The sequence below is a fragment of the Colobus angolensis genome, unplaced genomic scaffold (assembly GCF_000951035.1).
Source record: "Colobus angolensis palliatus isolate OR3802 unplaced genomic scaffold, Cang.pa_1.0 Scaffold40, whole genome shotgun sequence".
Classification (NCBI taxonomy): Eukaryota; Metazoa; Chordata; class Mammalia; order Primates; family Cercopithecidae; genus Colobus; species Colobus angolensis.
The window spans coordinates 9,321,953-9,340,453 of NW_012117377.1; the positions used below are offsets into that span (position 1 = coordinate 9,321,953).

The following is an 18,501-nucleotide window of genomic DNA, read 5'->3' on the forward strand; positions in this document are numbered from 1 at the left end:
AAAAAAAAAAAAAAAAAAAAGATAAATATTGATAAATAATGAAACAGAAGAGAGAACCTAGATATAAACCCTTCGTATACAATTGAATGATCTCCCGCAAGGTTGCTATGACCACACAATAGGGAAAGGAGAGTCTCTTCAACAAATCATGTTGAAAACTGAGTATCTACATGAAAAAAATTAAGTTGGACCCTTCCTTTGCATTATATGCAAACAATATTTTAAAGGAATTCAATGCTTAAATGTAAAAATATAACAAAACTCTCAGGAGAAAATATAGAGGAGATCATGACATTGGTCTTTGCACTGTTTTCTTGGATATGATGTCAAATGCATAAGCAACAAAGAGCAAAAAAAACTGAACTACACAAACTTCAGAATTTCTGAACATTAAAGGAAACAACTAGTGGAGTGAAAATGCCACCTTAAAAATGGGTGAAAATATTTACCTATTAGATATTTGATAGGAGTTAATATACGGAATGTATCTCTCCTAAAACTCAGCCCCCCAAAAATAATAATTTGATTTAAAAATGGACAAAGGATTGAACTGACTTTTTTTTAAAAGATAATACTCAAATGGCCAACAGGCACTTGAAAGAATGCTGAAAATTACTAATTTGTAGAGAACTGCAAAGCAAAATCACAATGAGGTATCACCTCACATCCATCAAAATGGTCACTATTAAAAACGAACAGAGCCGGGCACAGTGGCTCATGCCTGTAATCCCAGCATTTTGGGAGGCTGAGGCGGGTGAATCACATGAGGCCAGGAGTTCGAGACTAGTCTGGCCAACATGGTGAAACCCCATCTCTACCAAAAACACAAAAATTAACCGGGCATGGTGGTGCATGCCTGTAATCCCAGCTATTCGGGAGGCTGAGGCACAAGAATCACTTGAACCCAGAAGCGGAGGTTGCAGTGAGCCGAGATTGTGCCACTGCATTCCTACCTGGGTGACAGAGTAAGACTCTGTCTGGAAAACAAAAAAAAAAAAGACCAACAGAAACTAATCTGTCAAGGATGTGGTGAAATGGAAACCTGTGTGAACTGTTGATGAAAAAATATGACAACAGTCACTATTAAAAATATGACACAGCCACTATTAAAAACCAGTATTGAGATTCCTCAAAACACTAAAAATGGAATTATCATATAACCCAGCAATCCCATTTCTGAGTATATATTCAAAGTATGCAACCCAGAACCTAGAAGATATATTGCAGCATTATTCACAAAAGCCAAAATGCAGAATCAACCCTGATGTCCCCTAACTGATCAATAAAAATAAATGTGGCATATACATAAAATTGAGATTATGTAGCCTTAAAGAAGGAAATATTGTATGATAAGGATAAAGCTTGAGAATATTATGTTAACTGAAATAAGCCAGTACCAGTGATAGTGTATGATTCTACTTCTATATAATATCTTAAGTAGCCAAGATCATATAGAAAGTTGAAGCGTGTTTGTCAAGGGCTGGAGAGAGAATAAAATGGGCAGTTCTTACTTAAGGAGTACTGAGTTTTGGTTTTATGAGATGTAAAATTTCTAGCAATCTTTTGCAAAACAATGTAAATATGTGTAACGTTACTAAAAATGTATCCTTAAAGGTGCTCAACATCACCGATCATCAAACAACTGCAACTCAAAGCCACGATGACACATCACCTCACACCTGTTTGGATGGCGAACATCAAAAAGAAGAGAGATGTGTATTATTCAAGGGATGGACAAAAGCCCTGACTTCACTATTGCATAATCTCTCCACTTAAGAAAATTAATTTATACTCCATAAATTCATACAAATAAAAAAACTACAAAAGAGATAATGTGGCACATACATAAAATTGATATTATCAGCCTTAAAGGAGGAGGAGATATTGTCACCTTGTATGATAAGGATAAAGCTTGAGAATATTATGTTAACTGAAATAAGCCAGTACAAGTATTGACAAAGGTGTGAAGAAAAATAAATTCCATATATTGTTGCTGTGCTGTAAACTGATAGAGCCATTAGCAAAACCAGTATGGAAGTTCTTAATTAAAAAATGAAAAAGTAAAACTACCATATAATTCATCAATCCCACTTCTGTGTAAATAACCAAAAGAAATAAAATATCTCAAAAGAAAAAAAACTGTTCCCTCATGTTCACTGCAGCATTTTTTCACAATTGCCAAGATATGAAAACAACCTAAATGTTTGCAGACACTAAAAATAAAAGTACACACACACACACACACACACACACTCTAGAATATTATTCAGTCACTACAAATAATAAAATCCTGCCATTTCAACAACATGGATGAACATGGAGGAAATTATGCTAAGTGAAATAAGCCAGGCACAGAAAGAAAAATACTGCATAATCTTTCTTATAAGGGGAATCAAATAGGGTTGAACTCATAGAAGCAGAGAGTACAAAGATGACTGCCAGAGGCTGGAGGTAGCGAAAATAGGGAGCTGTTGTTCAAAGAGTACAACTTTCCATTATAAGATAAATACATTTGGGGATCTAGTGTACAGCACTGTGACTGTAGTTCATAATAGTGTTCTGTACGCTTAAAATTTGCTAAGATAGTTGTATCAAATCATCACATTGTACACAATACTTACACAATTTTTATTTGTGAAAAAATCCACATTACACACATGTACATATATACACAAATGTATACACACCAACATATATATGAATAACAGTTCCGGTCATACCAAACAAAATTATAAAATTATAGTTATTATAAACTAAGGTAGCAAGTGGAAGTTAAATATATGCTTAGCACTGCTCTAAGTTACCCAAATACATAGCATATTTAAGAAATCTAGGAAGCTGATATGGTTTGGCTGTGCTCCCACCCAAATCTCGACTTAAACTGTATCTCCCAGAATTCCCACATGCTGTGGGAGGGACCCAGGGGGAGGTCATTGAATCATGGGGGCCGGTCTTTCCCGTGCTTTCTCATGATAGTACGTCTCAGGAGATCTGATGGCTTTCTCAGGAGTTTCTGCTTTTGCTTCTTCCTCATTTTCTCTTGCTGCTGCCACGCATTTAGCCTCCCGCCATGATTCTGAGGCCTCCCCAGCCATGTGGAAATAGTAAGTCCAGCTAAACCTCTTTTTCTTCCCAGTCTCAGGGATGTCTTTGTTAGCAGTGTGAAAACCAACTAATACAGAAGTGAATAGATACACTAAACTATGCTACAGTTGAGAATTTTGGGCAGAGTTTAAATTACCAATCTCAGTTTATACTAAAACAATAAATGTTTAATAAAAAATAACAGTTTCTTACATTTAGGGAGATGTCTAGTGTTCTTATAAAATTACTGAGTATAAATTTCTTTTTTTTGTTTGTTTGTTTTTTTTTTTTGAGACGGAGTCTCGCTCTGTCGCCCAGGCTGGAGTGCAGTGGCCGGATCTCAGCTCACTGCAAGCTCCGCCTCCCGGGTTTACACCATTCTCCTGCCTCAGCCTCCCGAGTAGCTGGGACTACAGGCGCCTGCCACATCGCCCGGCTAGTTTTTCGTATTTTTTAGTAGAGACGGGGTTTCACCGTGTTAGCCAGGATGGTCTCGATCTCCTGACCTCGTGATCCGCCCGTCTCGGCCTCCCAAAGTGCTGGGATTACAGGCTTGAGCCACCTCAAGAGGCCTTGAGCCCGGCCTCTGAGTATAAATTTTTATAGAATGACATTTAAAACCTCTCTAGAATGGGAAATCACAAAGCAGAAGACATGTAACATCTGCTCTAGTGTTCCTGGGATTCTGAGCCAAAGCCCACTACTCTCACACACCTTAGACATAATGCAAAAAGGGAGCTTAAAAAATAGTTTAACAAACAGCTTTTCAAAAATAGATATTCCTGTGTCCCCAAAGCAATGGAAGAACAATCAGATCATACAGTCTGTTCCAAGCTATCAAGACGACTTTGGCTCTCACTGTCATCTTGAAGAAAGATCACTGAAGGGAAAGCAGAGCCCTAAAAGAATTTCAGAGCATGGGACAGAGGTGTTGCTTTGTGAGAGCAAGGGAGAGAAACTCAGGCTTCTCAGAAACCATTTCCATTGGAGCAGAGCTTCCCAAACCACATTTTAAGGTCCGGCTTCCTCCTTGATCTTTGAAGCTCTCATCTGTATCATCTACTTCATTTACTCCCACCTACCTGGGTGTCTGCCTGTCGTCTCATGTTTCTTCACATTCCACGGCTCATTCCTTTGCTCTAGACAGGTGATCAGGTCTGGCTTAGAGACAGCAATACCTGTTTTATTAAAAAAAAATTTTTTTTAAAAGGACCTGTTTTATTTTTTAAAAAGTAGTATGACTCTTGCTTCGATTCTCTAATTACCAACCTAGTACTGTGCTCAGTAGAGAAATGAGGAAATAGCAGATTCTAGAAAATTAATCCCAAAATACTGTTTCTTGACAGAACCTTTAGAATATTTAGAAAGTATTTTAAATTTGTGAGTCCCTAGCTTCACTACCTATTGCTACTGAATCAAAAATTGGTGGTGGTAGCTGGATTTTTTAGGGTGTAGCAACACTATTTTATGCCAGTAAATTTCTAGAATTACCAGCACTAGAGTATGCACATCACCTCAAGAAAGGAAAGATAATGTCAAGATAAAATACCTTCAAGGTTATTTTTTTCTACACCAACAAATCCCCAAGTTTTCCTTGAAAGCAGAAATCTGAAACTCATTCATGCAAAGCAGAAATTCCCAAAAATACTCTACAACGAAGGAAATACAATCTTTAGTGTAAAACAGAAATTGTGCATTGAAGTGATCCTCACCCAGAGAGAGCAGGTTTCTGTAGTTTTCTAACATCACGTCCCTATACAGATTCTGCTGAGCAGGGTCCAGATAGCTCCACTCCTCCGGAGAGAATTCTATGGCCACATCCCTGAATATCAACAGTCCCTGGAAAAGAGAAAACACACAGTTATCAAGTGGCCATGGGTAGAGTTCTTAATTTGATTCCAGGAACAAAGAGAGACAGAGAGAACTAGTTCTTACTTACAGAAGAGACTGAAATGATCAAATAATTGTAAACACAGAAATATTCTCTAACGTATTCTCTAATTCTGAAGAAAGAGGATGGCGTAAGCTCCACATAACCAGTGTAGATATTCTACTCTCATGAATAATACAGTATAAAATTAAGGGCATCGACACAGGCACATACATTTTTTTTCCAGCTATATCTACATCACACAGGATAAGCTGTAAATGTTTCTCATATGTAGAAGTCATGATTCATCAGAAGGTACCCCTCAAATTTTAATGTGTACACAATAAACTAGAGATCTTCTTAAAATGCAGGTTCTGATTCAGACCTAGGGTGAAGCCTGAGTTTCTGAATTTCTACGTGGGCTATACAGTGATGTCACCGTGTCTGGGCCAAGGAAAATATTCTTTCGAACATGCAGGAAGTGGCAGAGCCTGTTTATTTCAGTTTATCTAACCAATAAACAAACACTAGAGCCTTCATTTTCCAAAGCAAGCTATAAGCAAGGAGAATCTAAAAAGAAAGAAGAGCTTCCCAATTAAATGTGATGGCTTATTTATATCAGTCAGTAAATCTCCCCAAGGTACTAAATAATAATGAGAAAAATAACTCTATAGTACAAAAATCTGACAGCACCTTAACAAGTAAATAAAATTAAGATCAACTATAACAGGATAAATTGACATCAAGGATGTCAAGGATAAAATGACATCAAGGATCACATACAAGGATCACATGACATCAAGGACACAATATCACCGCTCTGATATTATTAGCCACAAAAATAGTAAATTACAATCTGAATCTAATCATGTAGAAACATCCGGTTTTTTATTTTGTGTTTTTGAGACAGTCTTGCTCTGTCGCTCAGGCTGGAGTGTAATGGTGCGATCTCGGCTCACTCCAACCTCTGCCTCCTGGGTTCAAGTGATTCTCCCACCTCAGCCTCCCAAGTAGCTGGGATTACAGGCACACGTCACCACGCCCAGTTAATTTTTGTATTTTTAGTAGAGATGGGGTTTCACCATGGTAGCCAGGCTGGTCTTGAACTCCTGACCTCAAGTGATCTGCCCACCTTGGCCTCCCAAAGTGCTGGGATTACAGGTGTGAGCCACAGTGTCTGGCCAGAAAGATCAATAGGACCCGGTGTGTGATGTTCCCCTTCCCGTGTCCAAGTGATCTCATTGTTCAATTCCCACCTATGAGTGAGAACATGCAGTGTTTGGTTTTCTGTTCTTGCGATAGTTTGCTGAGAATGATGGTTTCTAGCTGCATCAGAAACATCAGTTTTATGCAAAGTTCAAGCTATAGATATTTCCCTGGTTCTTTAATCTATAAGTGTTTTTCAATAGTGTTTCTTTAGCATCCTAGACAGCAAGTGTCTTCTAATTATTCTCTTTTCAGAACTTTAAGTTATTCCAGGCAATGAATGCCATCCTCTTTAAATGTCTCTTTTCTTAATTCTGTTCTGCAGAGAGATGATGGAGCATGTGGATGAAATATAAACAGTACATGGTCCCCTTCTTCACTGACACCTCAAGACCCAGCCCCATCCCCAGGGGTAATCCTGGGGATCCACACTTTCCCATGTTGATATGTCACAGAACATTTCAATACTGCCCATCATACATTAATGGTAAGATTTGGTCATGACATTAAGAAGCCTGGATGGAGAGAATGGAGAGAAGGTTCTGGTATACAGGAGGAAGGATTTTACAGAGCTCCTTGATTATCAATCATAAGAAAAAGAGGGGGGAAGTAGTTAGAAAGAAACACATTAGGCAGGTACATCAAAAGTACAGAAATAAAGGTTTGCAAGTTCTAAACACATAACGTCCCAGAAGAAAAGAGGACACATCCCCTGAACCCAGACACATTCACCTGAGAACCAGCCATTTCTTCCTCTTCTTCCTTCTTCGCTGGGATTCCTTCTCAGGTGAGATTATCTGGACAAATTACACCTGCATTTGAGAATATGCCTTTAAAGGTGTCAGCACAACCCTTTCAACTGCCACCAGCACACCTACAGGTAGAAGGCCCTGAAGTGCAGAAAAGGGAATACTCCCCTATTCTTTGTCACAGGAGAGAGGAAAAACGAGCTACCACATAAAGACCAAAAATTTCCTGCCTTCAGGTGATCTCCCCTGCCATGAACTCTAGCAATTTCTGGTACAGCAAGGGAAATATGGACCTTGGTGACCTACCCCTATCCAACCCAAGTAGAGCCCTCTGACCTCCTTTTGGAACTCAAGGCTCGTGACTGTATCTGGGAGCCCTCACGCTTGACTCTCATCTCACCTTAGGATCGTCGCGGGAAACTTACTTAGAACAACAACTCTGCTTCCATTCAGACCACAGACAGGATCTTCGGAGAGGGCACGTGTGATGGTAGTTCTCCACACTGACTATGTGATTCTAACTGGACGCCTGGGCGGAGAACCACATAGCTGAATAATATCTCTCAGGCTTCAATGTACATATAAATAATTTGGTATTCTAATCTGGTATTCCAGGCCCCGTTCTAAGTCATGTGTCTCCGCAGGTGTGAAAGGGGTCTGCAAATTGGCTTCTATAACAAGTCTTCTGCTACTGTTCCCCCTGGACTCCTTATCAGCAGCACTCAGCGAGAGAAGGCAAACACAGCACAGAGTCCCTTGTACCCAATACTGGTATCATCACAGAAATGCTCCGGGCGCAGTGGCTTCCGCCTGTAATGCCAGCACTTTGGGAGGCCGAGGCAGGCGGATCAGCTAAGGTCAGGAGTTCAAGACCAGCCTGCACTGGGAGAACAACATGGACACGGGCATTAATGCAATGTTCCATAATCCCCAGGATTTACATGAAGGACCCAGCTGTTCTTTATCTGTTTCTCCATCACTGAGTTTTAGAAAGAAAATATATAGAATAAAAGCTAAATACAGACAGATGGGAGAGATACAGAAAGAAGGGGTTAAATGTAGTTGAGAGGGATTTTTCGTTGTCGTGTTTGTATTTACTTTCTTATAAGTAGGAACTCCTGGATCTGCAGGAATGAAAAGCAACTTGATCTGCAGGAAGGAACAGGTTGCTGGGTGGCCTGTCTCTAGCAGCACTGGTGTCAATGAAAAACAAAGGTCACCAATTACACAGTTCTTTGTTCTCATTTATCTGCTTTTGGATTTGGGAAAATTGTGGGCACCTCCTCTGGAGAGATCACAGGAACCGCCATGCAAAACTCTGATGTCCTCTAACGAATTCTGTGCGGGAGATTTCAGGGTGGGAGACGGCCTGGGAAGCAGGTTGATCTGGCAGAGCGGGGCCAAGAAGCAGGCCCTCAGCTTCTCATCTTGATGCCTCTGGGTACTACCGGTTCTGTTTTTCCTAAGCCTGCCCAACAGACACTTGACTCCCAGAGTTTGTGTAATTTTAACCAATTCTAGCCACTTCCTCGTCTATTTTATAAGATGCAGTAACGAGCAATTTAACCAATACCCTTCGAGCTTTCTAGGACAAATATATTAGAAACTAAACATTTATTCTTGGCAAGGAAAATGCAATAGAAACAAAGATAATAACAACTCTTTTGTCCATGGATAGCCCTTCAGGTGGCAACACCAGAACTCACAAAAGAACAAGAAAAGAGAAGCGGCCTCAATGAAGCCACAAACCCCCATATACCTCCCTACCTCCCTTCTTCGTACTGACCACAGGATGCTGAATTCAACCGTTTATCCACTGGCTCTGGACTGAAAGTTCCTGGTTGGTGAGGACCCATGACTGTGCCATCTGTTTCTGTAATGGCCATATGAAATGGAAGCAACTGGTTTATCAGTTTGAGTCTCGAGATCTCCTCCTTGTTTTTTACCCAATACCAGGAAACTGGAGCCAGTCCCATCTGGGTATCAATCAAAGAGATTCCTTTTGTGAGGAGGGGAAGAAGAAACATGCATGACTCATTTCTCTTCCTCTGAGATGGAAGCAGCTTTGTTTATTTATTTATTTTTAATGGAAAAGAAAAACAGGAAAAAAGCCTACAGCATCCAGTATTCCCAGGCCTGACCTTGCTTAGCTTCCAAGATGAGATGAGACTGCGCATGTTCGGAGTGGTATGGCCATAGACTGGAAGCAGATTTAGACCTTTTTGTCAGCCTGACCTTAGTCTGCACTAATGTTTAAAGACTCCCTGGTACCTGTGACAGGGTCCTCAGTGACCCTGGGCTTATGTCCCCATGGTGATCTAGGCAAGAGAGATTCCGGCTGATTCTATGGGGCAAAAATAGAAAACAGGCCGGCACGGTGGCTCACAACTGTAATCCCAGCACTTTGGGAGGCTGAGGTGGGCGGATCACTTGAGGTCAGGAGTTCCAGACCATCCTGGCCAACATGGTGAAACTGTCTCTACTAAAATACAAAAAAATTAGCTGGGCGTGGCGGCAGGCACCTGTAATCCCAGCTACTCGGGAGGCTGAGGCAGGAGAATTGCTTTAACTCAGGAGGCGGAGGTTGCAATGAGCGAAGATCACCCCACTGCACTCCAGCATGAGACTGGGTGACAGAATGAGACTCCATCTCAAAACAAAACAAAACAAAACAAAAAACACACAAAACTGCCATGGTGGAGTGGCAGATTCTTAATCCAGAGGAGATATCACCTGTCCCTAATTAGCTAAATCTTGAGTAAGAGAAAGGACAACAGTGCTTCCATATCACACTTTACAGGTGGGTGTGACTGTGACCATGGCTCTGCCTATTTTGTGGCCCTAACCTCGCCCTGCTGAGGTTCTTGTTTACATTTACAGATTCTGTCACTAGGCTCTTTTTTTTTTTTTTTTTTAACGGAGTTTCACTCTTGTTGCCCAGGCTGGAGTGCAATCGCGCGATCTCAGCTCACCACGTCCTCTGCCTCCCGGGTTCAAGCGATTCTCCTGCCTCAGCCTCCCGAGTAGCTGGGATTACAGACATGCACCACCACCCTAGCTAATTTTGTATTTTTAGTAGAGATGGGGTTTCTCCATGTTGGTCAGGCTGGTCTTGAACTCCCGACCTCAGGTGATCTGCCCACCTCGGCCACCAGGCTCTTTTTATACCAGGAGCTTTTCACACAACTGTAACAGGTCACTGGACTTGGAAAACTCAAAGGGTGCCACTCTGAAACTGGGGCTTTAAGATGTCTGTGTCAGCACAGTGGCTCACGCCTATAATCCCAGCACTTGGGAGGCCAAGGCAAGAGGACAGCATGAAGCCAGAAGTTCGAGACCATCCGGGGCAACAGAAGTGAGATCTCACCTCTACACAAAATAAAAAATAAAATCTGCCATGTGGTGTGGTGTGTCCCTTTAGTTCTCGCTGTTGAGGAAGGAGGATCACTTGAGCCCAGAAGTTTGAGGCTGCAGTAAGCTATGAATGCGCCACTACACTCTAGCCTGAGTGAAAAGAATGAAACCACGTCTCAAAAAATAAAATAAATAAAAGCTTTAAAAAAGGGGAGAAGAGCAAAATTTATTCTCCTATTTTCTGGTGGGAGAATTAAGCCTCTTATTTCTAGCTGCTCTCAGTATAAAGAGCTCCTTTCATGTTTGGGGTATACAGACACCTGCGGGGGGTGCTCCCCAGGAAGAAGTAACTGGGCTTTCAGTGACCTTCCACAGCTAAGTCAAGGGCCATCGTCTTGGACTCATGGATATCTGAATTCCAGTAGGTCTAGATTCAGGCACTTGAGGGTTAGCCTTGGACAAACTGCATATCAAAGAGGGTTTGTAGGAAAGCAAAAAATAGAAAAGTGCTAGCAAGTACCCATGTTAAGTACTCAGCACAGAGTTAGTGAAGAAGTGGTTTGTGCCTACAGATACTGCCCCAAGTGAGGCTATGCTCCGGCTCACTCCTGCGTCATGCAGGCAGATGAGATGACGGTCATATCATCCAAAAGCCTGGGTGGCTGGAGAGACCAGGTTGCTGGGGGTGGGGATAGGCCAGGAGTCTTCCCGGCACCTGTGTGGGTTTTCTATGGGAAACTCTAGAAGCAAAGGTGCTGTGACGGGATTCCTGAGGGTGAAGCCTTGTTCCGGGAGGGATATGGCCAAGTCAGTGCCTAGTGGGTATGTTTACAAGCAGGTGAAAATCATGTAGTGGCAGCAGAGTAAAGAGGGGGTCTGTCTTCAGAACTCTTTGCTTCTAAGTCCTCAGTCCTGTCTGATCCTGAGAGGAAAGCTGGAATCCCAGAAGAATGTGCAATGTGCGTGCAGCATAACAGAGCTTCCCAATCCTGGGACACCCTGAGATGCCTCCAGCCCAGGCCGCTGTGATATCTTGTCTTTTTTTTTTTTTTTTTTGAGACGGAGTGCCGCTCTGTCGCCCAGGCTGGAGTGCAGTGGCACGATCTGGGCTCACTGCAAGCTCCGCCTCCCAGGTTCACGCCATTCTCCAGCTTCAGCCTCCCAAGTAACTGGGACTACAGGCAGTCGCCACCACGCCCAGCTAATTTTTTGTATTTTTAGTAGACACGGGGTTTCACCGTGTTAGCCAGGATGGTCTCAATCTCCTGACATTGTGATCTGCCCGCCTCGGCCTCCCAAACTGCTGGGATTACAGGCTGTGATGTCTTTTTTTCTGACACCAAATGTGTGGAGTTTGCTGAACACCAACCAATTCTCCAACACCAACAGGGTGTCCAAAAACTCAACTCTGACACCACCCAAAGTGAGCACAGGATCCGCAGGTTCAGGACTCAGTCCCACAACACTGCCCCCATGGCAGGGGCCAGTCACACGTCCCCATGTGACTTTTGGGCTACTGCCTATATATCAGAAACTCCCATCACCCACTCCTCAAGTTCAATAATTTGATAGAGCTATTCACAGAACTCAGCACAGCACTGTACTTATGTTTACCAGTTTATTGCAAAAGATACAACTCAGGAACAGTCAAATGGAAGAGCTGAATATGGCAATTGAAAGTCATGGGGGAAGATGGAGCGGGTCAATAGCTGTGATTAATGAAATCCTTCAGCTCTGTGTTCTCCAAGAACAGCTTAATAAAAAGCAACACCCCTCTCATTATAACTTCGATGAAGTTCTTGCTTATACCTATCACAAAGCCAGGCACAGACTCTCAAATTCCCATTTTTCCCCCTATAAACAGTCAGCTGAACAATTTTGTCTTCAGTTGTTAGAACAAAATACTTATTAACCAAACTGCTTAAGATTCTCTCCTTCTCCCAGGCCCCTGAATTTGTACCACCCTCTGCTTGAGCTAACATACAGCTCCTATTTATGCCCCTCCTAAGGCTGATTTGGGAGTCAAACTTTCTCGAATCTAGGATCTGATCTGCCACCCTGCATCTTGTCCTCTCACTCTCACCTTTGTACTCTGGTTTGTTCCTCCAAATGAAAGCAAGCCCTTGTCTGCCGTAACCTTTTGAGATCCTGGAAGATATCATACTTGGTGCTTTCCCTCTGTTGTAATACTCCTTTAGAATTAAGTAACTTCTTACCTAAATGTGAATTTGTTTTATTTGACAAAGTCTCGAAACAGTCCCAGAACAGTAACAATTCCATCCTCAGAAAGAGCCTCCAGACTCCTTCCATTCCGACTCCAACAGCACCTGCCTGTGGATCCCAGCTCTGCAGGGCTCCATAGCTCCTCTCGGTATGAAGTGCTCCTTTCATGCTGGGGTGTGCAGGCTGGGACACCTGCAGGGGAGGCCCCCCAGGAAGAACTAACTGGGCCTTCAATGACCTCCTTTTGCAGGCTCAAGATTGGCCTTAGCTTAGAGTCACTGGGCTCCGACTTCTATTTCCCAGTCCGGGTTACTCAGTTGTAAATGAGAAAATGCCCCGTGTTTGAAGGATCCAGCAAAATCACTCAAACACAATGTTTATTTAAGAGAATAAAATTAAAAGGCACTTACATTGTATACCTCAATAGAAAAAGCAAAACTATCAGTTTCAGACAATAAATATGTCACATTATTTCCATAATTCAAATTATTCAGTAAACAATCACATATGAACATATCTTGGAGATGCCAAGTCCCATCTTCTAAAATTCAGTATTAAACTCAGACATCTAGATAACAGAGATATCAACTCCACAAGTCCTCCACCCTGCAAAAAAGGGGAACTCATATTTTGATGAATCAATGTAATTCACCAATTCATCTACTACTTTTTTTGTGTGGAAATGTATTAATTTCCTATAGCCATACTGGAAGAGGATTTTCCCTATTACTTTCCTGGTAGCATTCCTACAGCTAAGTCCTGGGATTCTGTTTAAAATCATCCCGTAAAACAGAACAGGCCTGACAAACTTACTACACTCACTCTAGTGAAGAAAAAGGTAAATCTGAATTTTTAACAAGTGAATATTTGACTATATATTTAATGCCTTTCTGAAATCCACCTCTTAAACATTTTCTTACCTTTGAAGCTCTACTGCTAAAATGCAATTGACAGTTAATAAAAAAAACTAAGGTTGAAATAAGTGAAAAAAATTTTTCAAGGTGTAAAACCCAGGAAGTGGCAATGCTGACTGGAACACAGACAGATCTGACTCAAGCGCCAAGTCAGGCCACCCTATCACTTGGGACATTCCTCTGTTTCCATACTGCTCCCTGAACTGCTCACTGACCATCTTCCCCCCTTGCCCAGGAGCCACCACACTGTGCCCCAAGTGGTTTGACTCTGCAGATTCTTGCACCCCCTCACTGGAATGGGTATTCCTTGTCCTTTGGAACAGTTTTTTCCCCTTCACAAGTATGAGAGAACCCAGATGTCAGAAATCATTCCTGTCTTATCTTCTCAATATCAGCATCCAACTGGCTGACCAGCAATGTGTCTCCAAGGAATAGAAGCTGGAGTTGGGTGAAGACAATCTTCATATCCTAAGGGGTTAGCTTTGTAACTGAAGGGTAGAACCAGCTTTCTCTCAGCCCCAGGGCATCCATCTGCTCCCTTAAGAGGCTCCACCTCCATCACTGAGGCAGTCCTCTGGGAGGAAAGAACAAGGTGCTAATGGTCACTAAACACGCCTTGAGAGCAGTCCCGGTCACCCGCAGACAATTATGAAACCCAGGCACAGAAAAAGACTGGAGGGTGGCTGAGGACACATGACCTTGTACCATTTCCAAAGCAGAACCTCAAACCAAAGACATTCCGGTAAGGTGTCTGTGCCTGGGGAAGATAAAAGAAGAGACACAGAGATTTTTTTAAAGCAGTGTGTCAGGGGTTTCTTCTCTGCTCACATAAAACGTTTACAAACAGGAAACAGATGTCTAAAAAAAGTGCCATCCAATGCTTTGTGAAAAAATGATTAAAATACTGTGTGTGAAATGTACAATAAGGGACAAATAGGCTGGGGGGACAGGATGGTGGATGTGAGACCCTGCTTGCTACACATTTGGAAACGCAGTGGAAAACCAGGCCCCCTCTGGAGTGTTTAAAATAATTAACTAGCAGTCAATTACACTGAAGTAGCACTAGTACCACTGGTTCCTAAAGAAAAAAATCCAGCTCAAATACATGTCTTGTAAATTACTACCTTAGGGGGAAACGATATTCAGGTTGAACCAGCCGCAAACCTCCAATTCACCTCTCATTACACAACCAGGAAATTTCCACCTGGACAGTCCAAACGAGGCGACTCCACAACTGTAACTGTAATTTCTGAATTTGGTTCGCTTCCTCATGCTCCTTACAAAAGCCTTTGCTCCAAGCACCCACAAACCATGACGGGGCGCTCTGCATTGATGAACAGCTCTTTGCTCCAATCATCTCTTTAACGTTAAAACCTTGACTCCCTTTTCATTTTTACCGGGAGAAAGGAGGCCCGGGACCCCACGCCCCACAGCTCCTCCCACGCAGTGGCTCCTCCTGGGTCGGGGCGCTCCCCCAGGCCCCTGCCGCCGCCACCGCCCAGCTGCCAGCCAGGGCCCGGGCCGGGCGGAAGTCGAGCACAGACGCGGACCGGACGCCGGGTGAGGCTGGCGGAAGCCCACATCCTGAGGCCAGGGGAAGCTGGGGCCGGGTCCGGCGGGGTCTCGGCTCTGCAGACTCCGGAGGGAGCTGTGGGGAGGCCTGGGGCCGCCACAGCCAGTTCCAGCCCGTTTCCATCAGCCCCCTGCCCACCTCGGGACCTCGTCCACATACTCACCATTTCCCAGCTTCCCGGGGGTCCAGGCTTCTTAGCTATGGATCTCCTGATACTTGCAGGTCAAAGGGCAAGAGGCCGTGGCGGCCACCTGGGCTTCCCAGAGCTGAGCACGCCGAGCACAGAAGACGACCCAGCCAGTGCTGCAAAGAGAGACGAAGGCCCCGCCAGATCCCGGAAGCCGCGCCCTTCTGTCCGGCTGCGCGCCTGATTGGACGGTTCCTACGTCAGCGCCCCTGATTGGATGGTTCCTACGTCAGCGCCCCTGATTGGATAGGGCTCCAGGCCCCGCCCCCTCAGTCACTGAGTGACGGAGGACGCGATCGGACGCTGGGCTGAGGGCGACAAAGTGACGGGTTCTTGGCTGCAGGCTTTTCATGCAGGGCTTCCTGCTTGCGCTGGGCCTGGCCCAGCCCAGGGGTATTTTCATTTAACCTTTTGTATAAGGTTACATCCATTTATAAATAATATATATATTATTCACAAATGAAAACAATATAATGGCAATGATTTTAACATTTCAGATTTTATGACCTTTCTGGCCTCTGGTAGTTTGATCAGGCAGCCTGAAATTTCAAAAAGGAGGCAAATCCTTTAAGAAATAAAATGTAAGCCACGTGTGAATTTTAAATTTCCTAATAACCACCTTTTAAACATTAGAAGTAACAGGTGAAACTGTAATAATTTATTTAACCCAATATATTCAAAATATTATCATTTAAATGTATGATCAATATATTAATGAACTATATAATTTTCGGTAGTCAATCTGTGAAACTCAGTCTGTATTTCACCTTCCCAGCACGTCTCAGTTCAGCCACATTCCAGGCTCTTAGTACTGCACACAGGGCTAGTGGCTATCACACTGACGTGCAGCTCTTGAGGGAAGTGAAGGGTCTGAACCCTCATTTCCTTCCAGAAGTGAAAGATCGGTGCCTCCTTATCAGCATCTCTCCCCAGGCCAAAGGCTGAAGGGACAAGGCCCTAGAAAGAGCAAGGGCTGCAAAAAGAGAGTGTCCACAGGTCGACCACTGCTGCCCCGCCTACTGTCCATCTTCCTTCCAAAAATCAGACAGTGAAAAAAAGAACAATGGAGCCCCCAGGAGGACCTAACCTCACGTCTTCAGGTCGTCCACAGCTTTGCCTTCCAAAGTTTAGATATAGAGAAAATAGATTAAACAAACTTCTGATATTGGTATTTGGCCTTGGCCCTAATGAACAGGCTATTGGTTGTCCTTTTCCTCCTATGGTGTGGGAGACTGGGTGAGTTTATGCACCAATCACATGTACACACGTCGACCTATATCTTTACGTAACTCACCACCATCTAACAAGAGATCCAAATTTAAATAAAGGGAAAAGAAAATCAATACCTATAGGGTGCCTACTGTTTGCAGGTAACTAGTAATCTCTCATTGAATTCTGACAACCTGTCTGTAATGGGTGTGTGTGTGTGTTAGTTAGTGATGCATAACAAACCACCTGAAACTTACTAGCTCATGATTCAGCTGGTCAGCAATTTAAGCTAAACTCAGCTGGGCAATTCTTTTGGTCTCAGCTGGGATCCTTCAGACATGTGTGGTCAGATGCTGATTGCAGCTGTTTCTAGGGGTGAGTTGCCTGTCAACTGGGGCACCTTCGTTCTTCTCCATGTGGTATCTCATCTCCCAGCAAGTTGACATATGCTTATTATCACAGAGATAACAGGATTCTGAAAGAAAAACAAAAGCACTCAAGTTTTCAGCCTAGGTCCCAAACTAGCACACTGTTATATATTCAGTTTTCTGTTGACCAGAGCAAATAAGACTCTAAACATTTTCAAATACAGATTTTGCCTTTCGAAGGGAGCAGCTATAAAAGCACTTTGCAAAGGACATGTATATAGGGAGGAATGAGGAATTTTTGCAATCAGTATCATTATGCCTTTTCTTGCAAATGAGGTTTATATAAGTGTTCCTAGTCAAGAAACTTCCAAAACCCCACAGCTACTAGGCAGCTGGGTTGGGATACAGAATCAGCTGTAACTCCAAAGCCTGTGTGCCTCCATAGACCATACTACTCATGCAACAAGGTTCTAGAGAGTTATACTTCTGCTGTCGAAGCAGAATTCTTTGATATTTGTGCCCATATGGTACTGTTTATCATTGGCATAACCCCTCAAGGAACTGCAGAAGCATATCAGAAGGATATGGAATATTTTGGAAAATAGCTGAGGAATGAGTTTAGGAAATCAAAGCCAAACAACACATTATTTATTTTTCATCACAGGAGACTTTGAAAACATATAATGTATTCCATATATCTGCAAATTCTTTTCATCATTTTTGGGTATTTTTAGGCCGCTTATGATTTTTAACACAGACTAAAACTGCTGTGCCTGAAATAGCCTCTTATTCTGAAAGCAAGTGACGTAAAGATAGGTCTGCTGATAAGACATTTTCTCCTGCTGCAATTTAGCAAAGTATCTGAGTATGTCTTAAAGTTTCCCTTAGATTTTTATAATTGGCCAATTTATAGGCGGTAGCTCAGAAGTGCAGATGGTCCCACAGGGCTTGTGACTGGCATCTGGGTTGTTCAGACTTCTTTATAATTTTCACTAACAGTTCTTTATTAACTATGTCTTTTGCAATTATTTCGTTTCATTCAGCAGCTTGTCTTTTCATTGTCTTAACATTATCTTTTGCAAAACAAGATTAAAGTCCAATTCATCAATTTTGTCATTCAAGAATCATGCTTCTGGTGTTGCATCTGAAACCTTATTGTCAAACCCAAGGTGTCCTAGAGTTTCTGTTGTCTTATCTTCTGGCAGTTTCAAATTTTGCATTTCATGTTTAAGTTTTTGATTCATTTTGAACTAACTCTGTGAAAATTGCAAGATCTTTGTCTCATTTATTTCTTTGCGTATAGACGTGTAGTTGTCAAGCAATACTTGTTGGAAAAAACCAGTTTTCATTAAATTTCCTTTACTCCTTTATCAGAGATCAGTTGACTGTATTTTGTGGGTTTATTTCTGAGTTTTCTATTCTGTTCTATTGACCTATTTGTCTATTCTTTCCCAAATACCACACTGTCTTGATTACTATAATTTTATAATGAATCTTAAAATCATGTAGTGTGAGTACTGGAAATTTACTCTTCCTTGTTCCGTTAACCATTCTGAGTCATTTGCCTCTCCATATAATTTTTAGGGTCAATTTTTCATTATTGACTACATAACTTATAAAGAGTTTTATTGGGATTGTTTTGAATATATAATTCAAATTGGGGCAAACCAACATCTTGACAATATTGAGGTTTCTTTTCCATGACATGGAACATCTCTCCATTTATTTAAATCTTTGATTTTTTTCATTAGAAACTTGTAGTTT

At 42.4% G+C, this 18,501-nt stretch overlaps 1 protein-coding gene across 1 annotated transcript; it reads right to left on the minus strand.

The window, feature by feature from the left end:
• Window positions 1-4,152: 4,152 nt before the first annotated feature.
• Window positions 4,153-15,302, minus strand: LOC105521521 (zinc finger protein 679-like). Its single transcript, XM_011955743.1, has 4 exons — window positions 15,137-15,302; window positions 6,893-6,972; window positions 4,797-4,923; window positions 4,153-4,262 (listed from the first exon to the last, which is right to left on the minus strand). The coding sequence occupies exons 2-4, from the start codon at window positions 6,905-6,907 to the stop codon at window positions 4,153-4,155; spliced, it is 252 nt and encodes an 83-aa protein (XP_011811133.1). The 5' UTR covers window positions 6,908-6,972; window positions 15,137-15,302.
• Window positions 15,303-18,501: the final 3,199 nt, after the last annotated feature.